Consider the following 13320-nt stretch of genomic DNA (forward strand, 5'->3'; position numbering starts at 1 on the left):
AAAATCTAAATTGGGCCATGCCATGGAGCTCTGGAAGTCCTGGAGGGAGAGGGCCTCCAGGAGCAAACCAAGCCCAGCTTGGGAGCACTCTGGCTGGGGATAAATCCTGGAGGGTGAGGGCCTCCAGGAGCAAACCAAGCCCAGCCTGTGGGCACTCTGGCTGGGGATAAATCCTTCCAAAACCTAAGTCCAGTTGTGCGGTACTCGTGGGGCTCCATACACTAGAGACTCCTCAGCCTGCCCCGGGAAGGGTGGCCTTTCCTGGGTCAAAGGCAGATTTAACCGCCACCCCTGGAGCTCCACCTGGAGCTAAGACGGTCCTAAAATGGGCCTTCGGGGTTGTATGGGAGAAGGTGAGTGTGGTTGAGGGACATGGCACCCTCACACAAACCATTGTGGCTCCCACTCAGAGTCAATCTGGCTGGGGATAAAATCTAAATTGGGCCATGCCGTGGAGCTCTGGAAGTCCTTGAGGGAGACGGCCTCCAGGAGCAATCCAAGCCCAGCCAGTGGGCACTCTGAGTCGGGCAGAGGGTGGACCAAGGTGGGGGTCCCAGCCCGGAGCTCTGGTTTTCCAAGTCGGGCAGAGGGTGGACCAAGGTGGGGGTCCCAGCCCGGAGCTCTGGTTCTCCAAGTCAGTCAGAGGGTGGACCAAGGTGGGGGTCCCTGCCCGGAGCTCTGGTTCTCCAAGTCTGGGCAGACGGTGGACCAAGGTGGGGGTCCCAGCCCGGAGCTCTGGTTCTCCAAGTCGGGCAGAGGGTGGACCAAGGCAGGGGCTCCCTCCCCGGAGCTCTGGTTCTCCAAGTCGGTCAGAGGGTGGACCAAGGTGGGGGTCACAGCCCGGAGCTCTGGTTCTCCAAGTCAGTCAGAGGGTGGACCAAGGTGGGGGTCCCTGCCCGGAGCTCTGGTTCTCCAAGTCTGGGCAGACGGTGGACATAGGTGGGGGTCCTTGGCCAGAGCCCTGGATCTGTGAGTCGGCCTGAGGCTGAAGAACCCCGGCCGCAGGGAACCAGCGAACCGGGCCAACCGCCAAAACCTAAGTTAATTTTGGGTTACCAGTGGCCTGGTTCTCTGGTGGCGCGGGGTGGCTGGGACAGTAATGCCCGGGCTTAAGTGTGGGACCCCCGGGTTCGGCCGGTGCGCAGGTGAGGGTGCAGTGGGGTAGCTCTGGTTCTCTGAGTCGGGCAGAGGGTGGACCACGGTGGGGGTCCCTGTCTGGAGCTCTGGTTCTCTGAGTCGGGCAAAGTAGCTCCAAAACCCAAGTCCAATGTGCGTTACCCGTGGGACTCCATACACTCGTGACTCCTCGGCCTGCCCCGGGAAGGGTGGCCTTTCCTGGGTCAAAGGCAGATTTAACCGCCACCCCTGGAGCTCCACCTGGAGCTAAGACGGTCCTAAAACGAGCCTTCGGGGTTGTATGGGAGAAGGTGAGTGTGGTTGAGGGACACGGCACCCTCCCACAGACCATTGTGACACCCACTCAGAGTCAATATGGCTGGGGATACAATCTAAATCGGGCCATGCCATGGAGCCCTGGAAGTCCTGGAGGGAGAGGGCCTCCAGGAGCAATCCAAGCCCAGCCAGTGGGCACTCTGAGTCGGGCAGAGGGTGAACCAAGGTGGGGCTCCCAGTCTGGAGCTCTGGTTCTCCAAGTCGGTCAGAGTGTGGACCAAGGTGGGGGTCCCAGCCTGGAGCTCTGGTTCTTTAAGTCGGTCATAGGGTGGACCAAGGTGGGGGTCCTAGCCCGGAGCTCTGGTTCTCCAAGTCAGTCAGAGGGTGGACCAAGCTGGGACTCCCAGTCCGGAGCTCTGGTTCTCCAAGTCGTTCAGAGGGTGGACCAAGGTGGGGGTCCCAGCCCGGAGCTCTGGTTCTCAAGGTCAGTCAGAGGGTGGACCAAGGTGGGGGTCCATGCCCGGAGCTCTGGTTCTCCAAGTCTGGGCAGACTGTGGACATAGGTGGGGGTCCCTGCCCAGAGCCCTGGATCTGTGAGTCGGCCTGAGGCCGAAGAACCCCGGCCGTGCGGAGCCATAGAACCGGGCTGGCCGCCAAAACCTAAGTTAATTTTGGGTTACCAGTGGCTTGGTTCTCTGGTGGCGCGGGGTGGCTGGGACAGTAATGCCCGGGCTTAAGTGTGGGACCCCCGGGTTCGGCCGGTGCGCAGGTGAGGGTGTAGTGGGGTAGCTCTGGTTCTCTGTGTCGGGCAGAGGGTGGACCACGGTGGGGGTCCCTGCCCAGAGCCCTGGATCCCTGAGTCAGCCTGAGGCCGAAGAACCCCGGCCGTACGGAACCAGGGAACCAGGCCGGCCGCCAAAACCTAAGTTAATTTTGGGTTACCAGTGGCCCGGTTCTCTGGTGGCGCGGAGTGGCTGGGACAATAATGCCCGGGCTTAAGTGTGGGACCCCCGGGTTCGGCCGGTGCACAGGTGATGGTGGAGGCCCAAGTTGTGCAGGAGCTCTGGATCTCCGAGTCGGGCAGAGGGTGGACCAAGGTGGGGGTCCCAGCCCGGAGCGCTGGTTCTCCAAGTCGGGCAGAGGGTGGACCAAGGTGGGGGTCCCAGCCCGGAGCTCTGGTTCTCCAAGTCGGGCAGAGGTCGGACCAAGGTGGGGGTCCCAGCCCGGAGCTCTGGTTCTCCAAGTCGGGCAGAGGGTGGACCAAGGTGGGGGTCCCAGCCCGGAGCTCTGGTTCTCAAAGTCGGGCAGAGGGTGGACCAAGGTGGGGGTCCCAGCCCGGAGCTCTGGTTCTCCAAGTCGGGCAAAGGGTGGACCTATGTGGGGGTCCCAGCCCGGAGCTCTGGTTCTCCAAGTCGGGCAGAGGGTGGACCAAGGTGGGGGTCCCAGCCCGGAGCTCTGGTTCTCAAAGTCGGGCAGAGGGTGGACCAAGGTGGGGGTCCCAGCCCGGAGCTCTGGTTCTCCAAGTCGGGCAAAGGGTGGACCTATGTGGGGGTCCCAGCCCGGAGCTCTGGTTCTCCAAGTCGGGCAGAGGGTGGACCAAGGTGGGGGTCCCAGCCCGGAGCTCTGGTTCTCCAAGTCGGGCAGAGGGTGGACCTATGTGGGGGTCCCAGCCCGGAGCTCTGGTTCTCCAAGTCGGGCAGAGGGTGGACCAAGGTGGGGGTCCCAGCCCGGAGCTCTGGTTCTCCAAGTCGGGCAGAGGGTGGACCAAGGTAGGGGTCCCAGCCCGGAGCTCTGGTTCTCCAAGTCGGGCAAAAGGTGTACCTAGGTGGGGGTCCCTTGTCGGAGCTCTGGAGCCAACACACTCCAAAAATCTAAGTCGAAAACAGCATCCCACCTGTAACTTATTTGACCGGGTCAAAATAGGCTCTCTGTGGACAGTCCAGATTTTTGCTAATAAAACATATTTAATGGCTGTAATGTACATCAGTGTGTTGATTCGTGTCCCCTGAGTGGTGTACAGTAGGTTTCACCTCATAAATTACAATTTTCAGAGAATCAGACCCAAGGTTCCCGAGGATCCACTTTCTCCAACCCAAGGTTCCTGAGGATCCACCCGCTGAAAATTTCTAAGTCAAAAACAGCATCCAACCTGTAACTTATTTGACGGTGCCCCTGTGAGCAGTTGGTGGACAGTATGATTTAATGCAAATTATGCATAATTAATATCTGTAATGTACATCAGTGTGTTGTGGTGTGTCCCCTGAAGGGTGTACAGTAGGGTTTGACCACAAATAACCACATGATTTATGAAATATGACCTTTTAATGCAATGTCCACGGGGAGCCTACAGGGACCCTGTCAAATAAGTTACAGGTGGGACTTCAACCAAAACATCCCACCTGCAACTTATTTGACGGTGCCCCTGTGAGCAGTTGGTGGACAGTATGATTTTATGCAAATTATGCATAATTAATGGCTGTAATGTACATCAGTGTGTGGAGCTGTGTCCCCTGAGTGGTGTACAGTAGGTTTGACCACAAAAAAAACACATTATTTATGAAAAATGACCTTTTAATGCAATGTCCATGGGGAGCCTACAGGGGCTCCGTCAAATAAGTTGCAGGTGGGACTTCCCCAACTGGAACTCATAAACGGCTATAACTCCGCGACCAAGCGGCCTAGATGCACCAAACTCGGGTCAAAGTAAGGTCCCGAGGGGCCCTCTCCAACGGACCCTGGCCCGTGCTTCTAGCTCCCCCACAGGCCGAGATACGGGGGCCAACAGGAAAGGGTGTCATTCAGAAGGAAGGGCCCCAGAGGCTCAGGACTCTGAGGTCTGAGAGGGCCCCTGGGGGACCCCCACCAACCCGAAGGACGACCCGCTGGGACTCGTACTTTCCGAGATATGGACCGTTTTGTCCAAAAGTCCCCTATGTATAACCGGGTGTATCTTGGGAGTTAAGCCGAGTTGGAGCTCCAAACTCCGGGCAGGAGGAGGGCCCTTAGGTCCCCTTCAGACCCCACCGTCTCCAGCTCCTGGGCCTTTCCGGTTCCGAGATACGGCCACTTCCTGTCCAGGTTTGACCGGGTGTATCTCGGAAACCACGCCGACTTGGAGGTCCATACTCCGGGCACTGGGGGGTACCATTGGGCCCCCCATGACCACAGAGTATGGAGCCCCAAGTCGGCTTGGTTCCTTAGATATTCCCGGTCAAAGATGGGATTTTGACCGGGTGTTTCTCGAAAACCACGCCGACTTGGAGCTCCATACTCCGGGCACTGGGGGGTACCATTGGGCCCCCCATGACCACAGAGTATGGAGCCCCAAGTCGGCTTGGTTCCTGAGATATTCCCGATCAAAAACAGCATCCCACCTGTAACCTATGTGGACACTTTAGGCTGTTAGGGGGACGTTTAGGCTGTCCGTGGACACTTTAGGCTGTTAGGGGGATGTTTAGGCTGTCCGTGGACAGGGGGCGTGTCAGTGATCGATCCCCACCCCCTGGCTTCATTTAGGCTGTTAGGGGGACGTTTAGGCTCCCCGTGGACATTTTAGGCTGTCAGGGGGACGTTTAGGCTCCTCGTGGACATTTTAGGCTGTTAGGGGGACGTTTAGGCTGTCCGTGGACACTTTAGGCTGTTAGGGGGACGTTTAGGCTGTCCTTGGACATTTTAGGCTGTTAGGGGGATGTTTAGGCTGTCCGTGGACAGGGGGCGTGTCAGTGATCGATCCCCACCCCCTGGCTTCATTTAGGCTGTTAGGGGGACGTTTAGGCTCCCCGTGGACATTTTAGGCTGTTAGGGGGACGTTTAGGCTCCTCGTGGACATTTTAGGCTGTTAGGGGGACGTTTAGGCTGTCCGTGGACACTTTAGGCTGTTAGGGGGACGTTTAGGCTCCCCGTGGACATTTTAGGCTGTTAGGGGGACGTTTAGGCTGTCCGTGGACACTTTAGGCTGTTAGGGGGACGTTTAGGCTCCCCGTGGACATTTTAGGCTGTTAGGGGGACGTTTAGGCTCCCCGTGGACATTTTAGGCTGTTAGGGGGACGTTTAGGCTGTCCGTGGACACTTTAGGCTGTTAGGGGGACGTTTAAGCACTTCGTGGACGGCCCCGCCCACCCCGCGACTTCGGCCAATGGCGTGGAGCGTGTAAGGGTGAATAGGCTGTAAGGGGGACGTTTAGGCTCCCCGTGGACAATTTAGGCTGTTAGGGGGACGTCTAGGCTCCCCGTGGACGCCCACCCCTGACTTACTCGACGCCCGTCGAATAGGTTGCGGGTGGGACGTCGGTGAGCCACCTGGTGGCCGATGCCCGAACTGCGGTTTTGGTGAGGTAACTTCTGGCCCCTCCCATGTGGCCCCTGGGGGGTCCAGAGTCTTGGGACCACCTCTCAGGTGACCTTGGGGACGGCCCCTTGCGGGAAGGGGCGTCACGGGGCCCCCCAAAAATCATCTAGGGGGCGCTGCGCAGCGTCCACGGAGTGCGTCCCACTTCGCGTCAATTGAGTGGCGCCGTGTACCCGTTTCAAATCCACTTCCCTAAAGTGAGCAATCCACCGTTATAATAGCGATCCGCCGTTATAATAGCAATCCGCCGTTATAATAGCAATCCGCCGTTATAATAGCGATCCGCCGTTATAATAGCGATCCGCCGTTATAATAGCAATCCGCCGTTATAATAGCGATCCGCCGTTATAATAGCGATCCGCCGTTATAATAGCAATCCGCAGTTATAATAGCAATCCGCCGTTATAATAGCAATCCGCCGTTATAATAGCGATCCGCCGTTATAATAGCGATCCGCCGTTATAATAGCAATCCGCAGTTATAATAGCAATCCGCCGTTATAATAGCAATCCGCCGTTATAATAGCGATCCGCCGTTATAATAGCGATCCGCCGTTATAATAGCAATCCGCCGTTATAATAGCAATCCACCGTTATAATAGCGATCCGCCGTTATAATAGCAATCCGCCGTTATAATAGCAATCCGCCGTTATAATAGCGATCCGCCGTTATAATAGCAATCCGCCGTTATAATAGCGATCCACCGTTATAATAGCGATCCGCCGTTATAATAGCAATCCGCCGTTATAATAGCAATCCACCGTTATAATAGCGATCCGCCGTTATAATAGCAATCCGCCGTTATAATAGCGATCCACCGTTATAATAGCGATCCGCCGTTATAATAGCAATCCACCGTTATAATAGCAATCCACCGTTATAATAGCGATCCGCCGTTATAATAGCGATCCACCGTTATAATAGCAATCCACCGTTATAATAGCAATCCACCGTTATAATAGCGATCCACCGTTATAATAGCGATCCGCCGTTATAATAGCGATCCACCGTTATAATAGCGATCCACCGTTATAATAGCGATCCGCCGTTATAATAGCGATCCGCCGTTATAATAGCGATCCACCGTTATAATAGCGATCCACCGTTATAATAGCGATCCGCCGTTATAATAGCGATCCGCCGTTATAATAGCGATCCGCCGTTATAATAGCGATCCGCCGTTATAATAGCGATCCGCCGTTATAATAGCGATCCGCCGTTATAATAGCGATCCGCCGTTATAATAGCAATCCACCGTTATAATAGCGATCCGCCGTTATAATAGCGATCCGCCGTTATAATAGCGATCCGCCGTTATAATAGCAATCCGCCGTTATATTAGCAATCCACCGTTATAATAGCGATCCGCCGTTATAATAGCGATCCGCCGTTATAATAGCGATCCGCCGTTATATTAGCAATCCACCGTTATAATAGCGATCCGCCGTTATAATAGCAATCCACCGTTATAATAGCGATCCGCCGTTATAATAGCGATCCGCCGTTATAATAGCGATCCACCGTTATAATAGCAATCCGCCGTTATATTAGCAATCCACCGTTATAATAGCGATCCGCCGTTATAATAGCGATCCGCCGTTATAATAGCGATCCGCCGTTATAATAGCAATCCACCGTTATAATAGCGATCCGCCGTTATAATAGCAATCCACCGTTATAATAGCGATCCGCCGTTATAATAGCAATCCGCCGTTATAATAGCAATCCGCCGTTATAATAGCGATCCGCCGTTATAATAGCAATCCACCGTTATAATAGCGATCCGCCGTTATAATAGCAATCCGCCGTTATAATAGCAATCCACCGTTATAATAGCGATCCGCCGTTATAATAGCAATCCGCCGTTATAATAGCAATCCGCCGTTATAATAGCGATCCGCCGTTATAATAGCGATCCACCGTTATAATAGCGATCCGCCGTTATAATAGCAATCCACCGTTATAATAGCGATCCGCCGTTATAATAGCGATCCGCCGTTATAATAGCGATCCGCCGTTATAATAGCGATCCGCCGTTATAATAGCAATCCGCCGTTATAATAGCGATCCGCCGTTATAATAGCGATCCGCCGTTATAATAGCGATCCGCCGTTATAATAGCGATCCGACGTTATAATAGCGATCCGCCGTTATAATAGCGATCCGCCGTTATAATAGCAATCCGCCGTTATAATAGCGATCCGCCGTTATAATAACAATCCACCGTTATAATAGCGATCCGCCGTTATAATAGCGATCCGCCGTTATAATAGCGATCCGCCGTTATAATAGCGATCCACCGTTATAATAGCAATCCGCCGTTATAATAGCGATCCGCCGTTATAATAGCGATCCGCCGTTATAATAGCAATCCGCCGTTATAATAGCGATCCGCCGTTATAATAGCAATCCGCCGTTATAATAGCAATCCGCCGTTATAATAGCGATCCGCCGTTATAATAGCGATCCGCCGTTATAATAGCGATCCGCCGTTATAATAGCAATCCACCGTTATAATAGCGATCCGCCGTTATAATAGCGATCCGCCGTTATAATAGCGATCCGCCGTTATAATAGCAATCCGCCGTTATAATAGCGATCCGCCGTTATAATAGCGATCCGCCGTTATAATAGCAATCCGCCGTTATAATAGCGATCCGCCGTTATAATAGCGATCCGCCGTTATAATAGCAATCCGCCGTTATAATAGCGATCCGCCGTTATAATAGCGATCCGCCGTTATAATAGCAATCCGCCGTTATAATAGCGATCCGCCGTTATAATAGCAATCCGCCGTTATAATAGCAATCCGCCGTTATAATAGCAATCCGCCGTTATAATAGCGATCCGCCGTTATAATAGCGATCCGCCGTTATAATAGCAATCCGCCGTTATAATAGCAATCCGCCGTTATAATAGCAATCCGCCGTTATAATAGCAATCCGCCGTTATAATAGCGATCCGCCGTTATAATAGCGATCCGCCGTTATAATAGCAATCCGCCGTTATAATAGCGATCCGCCGTTATAATAGCAATCCGCCGTTATAATAGCGATCCGCCGTTATAATAGCGATCCACCGTTATAATAGCGATCCGCCGTTATAATAGCAATCCGCCGTTATAATAGCAATCCGCCGTTATAATAGCGATCCGCCGTTATAATAGCGATCCGCCGTTATAATAGCGATCCGCCGTGGAACAAGCGCGCCGGCTCTTAAAGGGAATGTGAGAGGACGCTCTGATTGGTTTATTGCACGTTACGCCCAAACCACAGCTATGAATAATGAAGCGACTTCAGACACACACATTTTAGATTTGCGTCGGGCGCAAGAGTCGTTTATCCCGCCGGTATAACAGCAACAGCGCCGGGATCCGCCCACAGAGTTACTTGCGTTTCAGAGCGTTACAATAGGGTCCTATCGCTCTAAATCCATGTGATCACTGATATCAGTGTTATATATATCATCATATCGTCCAGCACTAAAACTTGTGTAGTTTTTTGTCAGTGTTTATTTAAAAACATCCAATAATGCAGAATATTACGATGGTAAATATTAAATTGATGAGTTGTCAATACAATATATAACAATACAATATATATATATATGCTTCCACTCAGTGTTTCTGCCACTCAGTGTGTGTAACCGCTCTCACTCCTGCCGGCGATGACGTCACACACACACACACACACACTCATTATGCTAAAATACATTCAGAACACCATAATAATGACATTAATAATGAGACCTTTTATATAAGTATACAGTATAACAGTAGTGTCACTCTTCATGCTAATATTATTAAAAATGTGTTAAAGATTATTCCTATTTTAATGGTTTAAACACCAATCTCCCCCGGGACGTCGTGTGTGTGTGTAAGAAGCTGCTGCTGTGTTTCAGGGTGTGTGTGATAAGAGGCCTTTCATCAGGACCAGCCGGCCCGCGGTCGGGTTAGTGGAGCGAACGCCTCAACCACTCGACTCATGGGTCTGATCCGGCTCACGGTAAACCACATCGGCACACACACACACATTAGCACACACACACACATCAGCACACACACATCAACACACACACACACATCAGCACACACACATCAACACACACACACATTAGCACACACACACATCAGCACACACACATCAACACACACACACACACACACATCAGCATCACACACACATCAGCATCACACACACATCAGCACACACACATCAGCACACACACATCAACACACACATCATCAGCACACACACACATCAGCACACACATTCACACACACATCATCAGCACACACACACACACACACACACACACACACATCAGCACACACACACATCAGCACACACACACACACACACATCAGCACACACACACACATTAGCACACACACATCAACACACACACACATCAGCACACACACACATCAGCATCACACACACATCAGCACACACATTCACACACACATCATCAGCACACACACACATCAGCACACACACACATCAGCACACACACACACACATCAGCACACACACACACACACACACACATCATCAGCACACACACACATCAGCACACACACATCAGCACACACACACACATTAGCACACACACACACATCAGCACACACACATCAACACACACACACACATCAGCACACACACATCAACACACACACACATTAGCACACACACACATCAGCACACACACATCAACACACACACACACACACATCAGCATCACACACACATCAGCACACACACATCAGCACACACACATCAACACACACATCATCAGCACACACACACACACACACACACACACACATCAGCACACACACACATCAGCACACACACACACACATCAGCACACACACACACATTAGCACACACACATCAACACACACACACATCAGCACACACACACATCAGCATCACACACACATCAGCACACACATTCACACACACATCATCAGCACACACACACATCAGCACACACACACATCAGCACACACACACACACACATCAGCACACACACACACACACACATCATCAGCACACACACACATCAGCACACACACATCAACACACACACACATCAGCATCACACACACATCAGCACACACATTCACACACACATCATCAGCACACACACACATCAGCACACACACATCAACACACACATCAGCATCACACACACATTCACACACACATCATCAGCACACACACACATCAGCACACACACACAATCAGCACACACACACACACACATCATCAGCACACACACGCATCAGCACACACACACACACACATCATCACCACACACACATCATCAGCACACACACACATCAGCACACACACACACACACACACACACACATCATCAGCACACACACACATCAGCACACACACACACACACACATCATCAGCACACACACACATCAGCACACAAACACACACACACACACAATTTAAAATTTGGATGAACTGTTCCCAATACTTGTCAGTATCCACGATATATATTGTTGCATTTTTGTATTGCGATATATTATTGTTACACCCTAAATTGCGGTTATCAATGAACGCATTAACCATCATGTCGAGTTTGATGTAATATGTTTCCTCAGGGTCAGATCTGCAGTTAGACGGACGGTCAGCACAACTCATCTCAGCATCAGACGAGAGAAGACGACAGCAACACAACACACACATGCTGAGACCCGAGCCGTCTGGACCTGGACATGACTCTCACTGTTAAACTCCAGACTCATGATGAGCCGAGTCTCTCGTAGATCTGACTAAACACCAATCTTGTGTTGTTTCTATTGCTTTTGTTGTTGTTGACGAGTCTCTAAATTGTATAATAGTGTTCCATATATTTCTGATCATCCACACAGACGATTTCAGTTCTGTGTCTAAAGTTTTATGCACAAAATTAAATAATAACATTATATGATTATATTAATACTCTACAGGCAAAACCGAAATTGTACTTATTATAGTCTAAATCAGAGAATATATCAGAGATTTTAAGGCATTCATACTACATTTGTTTCATAACATCAGTGATTTAATGGCTTGGAAAATAAAAATCAATGAGTTCTTAATAAATCTGTTACGTCATGCATCTAACAGAAAATAAAATGCAAAAAAAATAAAACAAAACTTGCGTTGTGGCAGCTTTTTTTATTTTTTTATTTTTTAAATAGACATGTTAATTGAACATTGCATTACACATTTTCTTTCTTGTTTTGAATGGAAATTAACAACGTGGCATTAAAGTTATTACAAACGCTAACTGCAAAATTACACAAAGTTTTAAGAAATCATAATCGTTTTTGCAGAAATCGTTCGTGGCGCGAGATGAACGACTCGCTCATCATCAGTGGAATGTTTTCTGTGATTCAAAAGAAAAGATTCGATTCAAAAGATTCGCGTTTTTTGAAATCGCATCGGTTACAGAATCACTGAATCTTCAGAAGCTGATCGGCGGAAATTAGTGAAAATCATCGATTACCGACCGAGGAGAACCGGAGAAACTCCACAGGTGAGCCAGAGGCGGAGTTCATATGCAAATATACTTCAATTAACGTTTTATATTTATATTATTTACTTTTTATGTGATGATTGAGAAAGTCTTTTGAAATGTCCGTTCAGAACTGTTAGCGTAGTTTTGCTTAATTATTAATGTTGTTTTATTACAGTAAACCGGTTTTAACTGAGTTCAGAAAAAAGAAATTATTAATATTATGTAATATTTCAAAAAATGTAGAGGACATTTTTCAAGCTTAGTCTCATTAACTAAAACTAAACCATAAAATTTAAATAAAGTACTTTAAATAAAATAAATGATAACTAAAATAATGTAGGCTAAAATATAATTGAAGACGTAAATTAGTTTGAGTTAATTTGCCATGCATCATTTCAAATCTATTCAAATTTACTATAAAATAATTAAAACTAAAACTTGAATAAAAATATATAGACAGATTTTTTTTTAAAACATACCATACCAAAATTACTTCAACTTACAAAAAGTTGACAACAAAGTCTCATTTCTTAACATTAGCTAATTAACTAACAATGAGCAATGCATTAGTTACAGTATTTATTAATCTTTGTTATTGTTAGTTAATAAAAATCCAGATGTTCATTGATTGTTCATGTTAGTTCACACTGCATTGCTAATGTTAACAGACGCAACATTTGATTTTAATAATGTATTAGTAAATGCTGAAATTGATATTAACTAAGATTAAAAAATGCTGTAAAAGTATTGTAAAAGCCAACACAGAATTGTGAGATTAATGTTGAAAAGTGGGCTACAAATAAATAATATTTAATAGTATATTAACAATACTGGTACACTCACTGTTCATAATGCACATGTCATTAGAGTTTAAAGCGGTGGTATAATGCCCTCTTTACAAGATGTAAAATACGTCTCTGATGTCCCAGTCAGAGTGTGTGTGAAGTTTCAGCTCAAAATACCCCACAGATATTTTTATATAGCATGTTAAAGGGTAACTAAACCCTAAAACAACTTTTTTTAGTTAATGATCTGTAAGACTGGGGCTTTG

General features: G+C 48.9%; 1 protein-coding gene across 3 annotated transcripts in view; it reads left to right on the top strand.

Moving 5' to 3' along the window:
* Positions 1-11879, top strand: part of arvcfa (ARVCF delta catenin family member a) — a 59953-nt gene extending 48074 nt beyond the window's left edge. For all 3 annotated transcript variants that reach the window (XM_079599893.1, XM_079599892.1, XM_079599894.1), the window contains exons 18-19: positions 9640-9743; positions 11368-11879. In XM_079599893.1, coding sequence (XP_079456019.1) covers positions 9640-9732 — 93 coding nt within the window. In that variant the 3' untranslated portion in view covers positions 9733-9743; positions 11368-11879. The remainder of the gene's footprint in view (positions 1-9639; positions 9744-11367) is intronic.
* The last annotated feature ends 1441 nt before the right edge of the window (positions 11880-13320 follow it).

This window comes from Phoxinus phoxinus (genome assembly GCF_949152265.1).
Source record: "Phoxinus phoxinus genome assembly, chromosome: 23".
In the NCBI taxonomy this organism is placed as follows: Eukaryota; Metazoa; Chordata; class Actinopteri; order Cypriniformes; family Leuciscidae; genus Phoxinus; species Phoxinus phoxinus.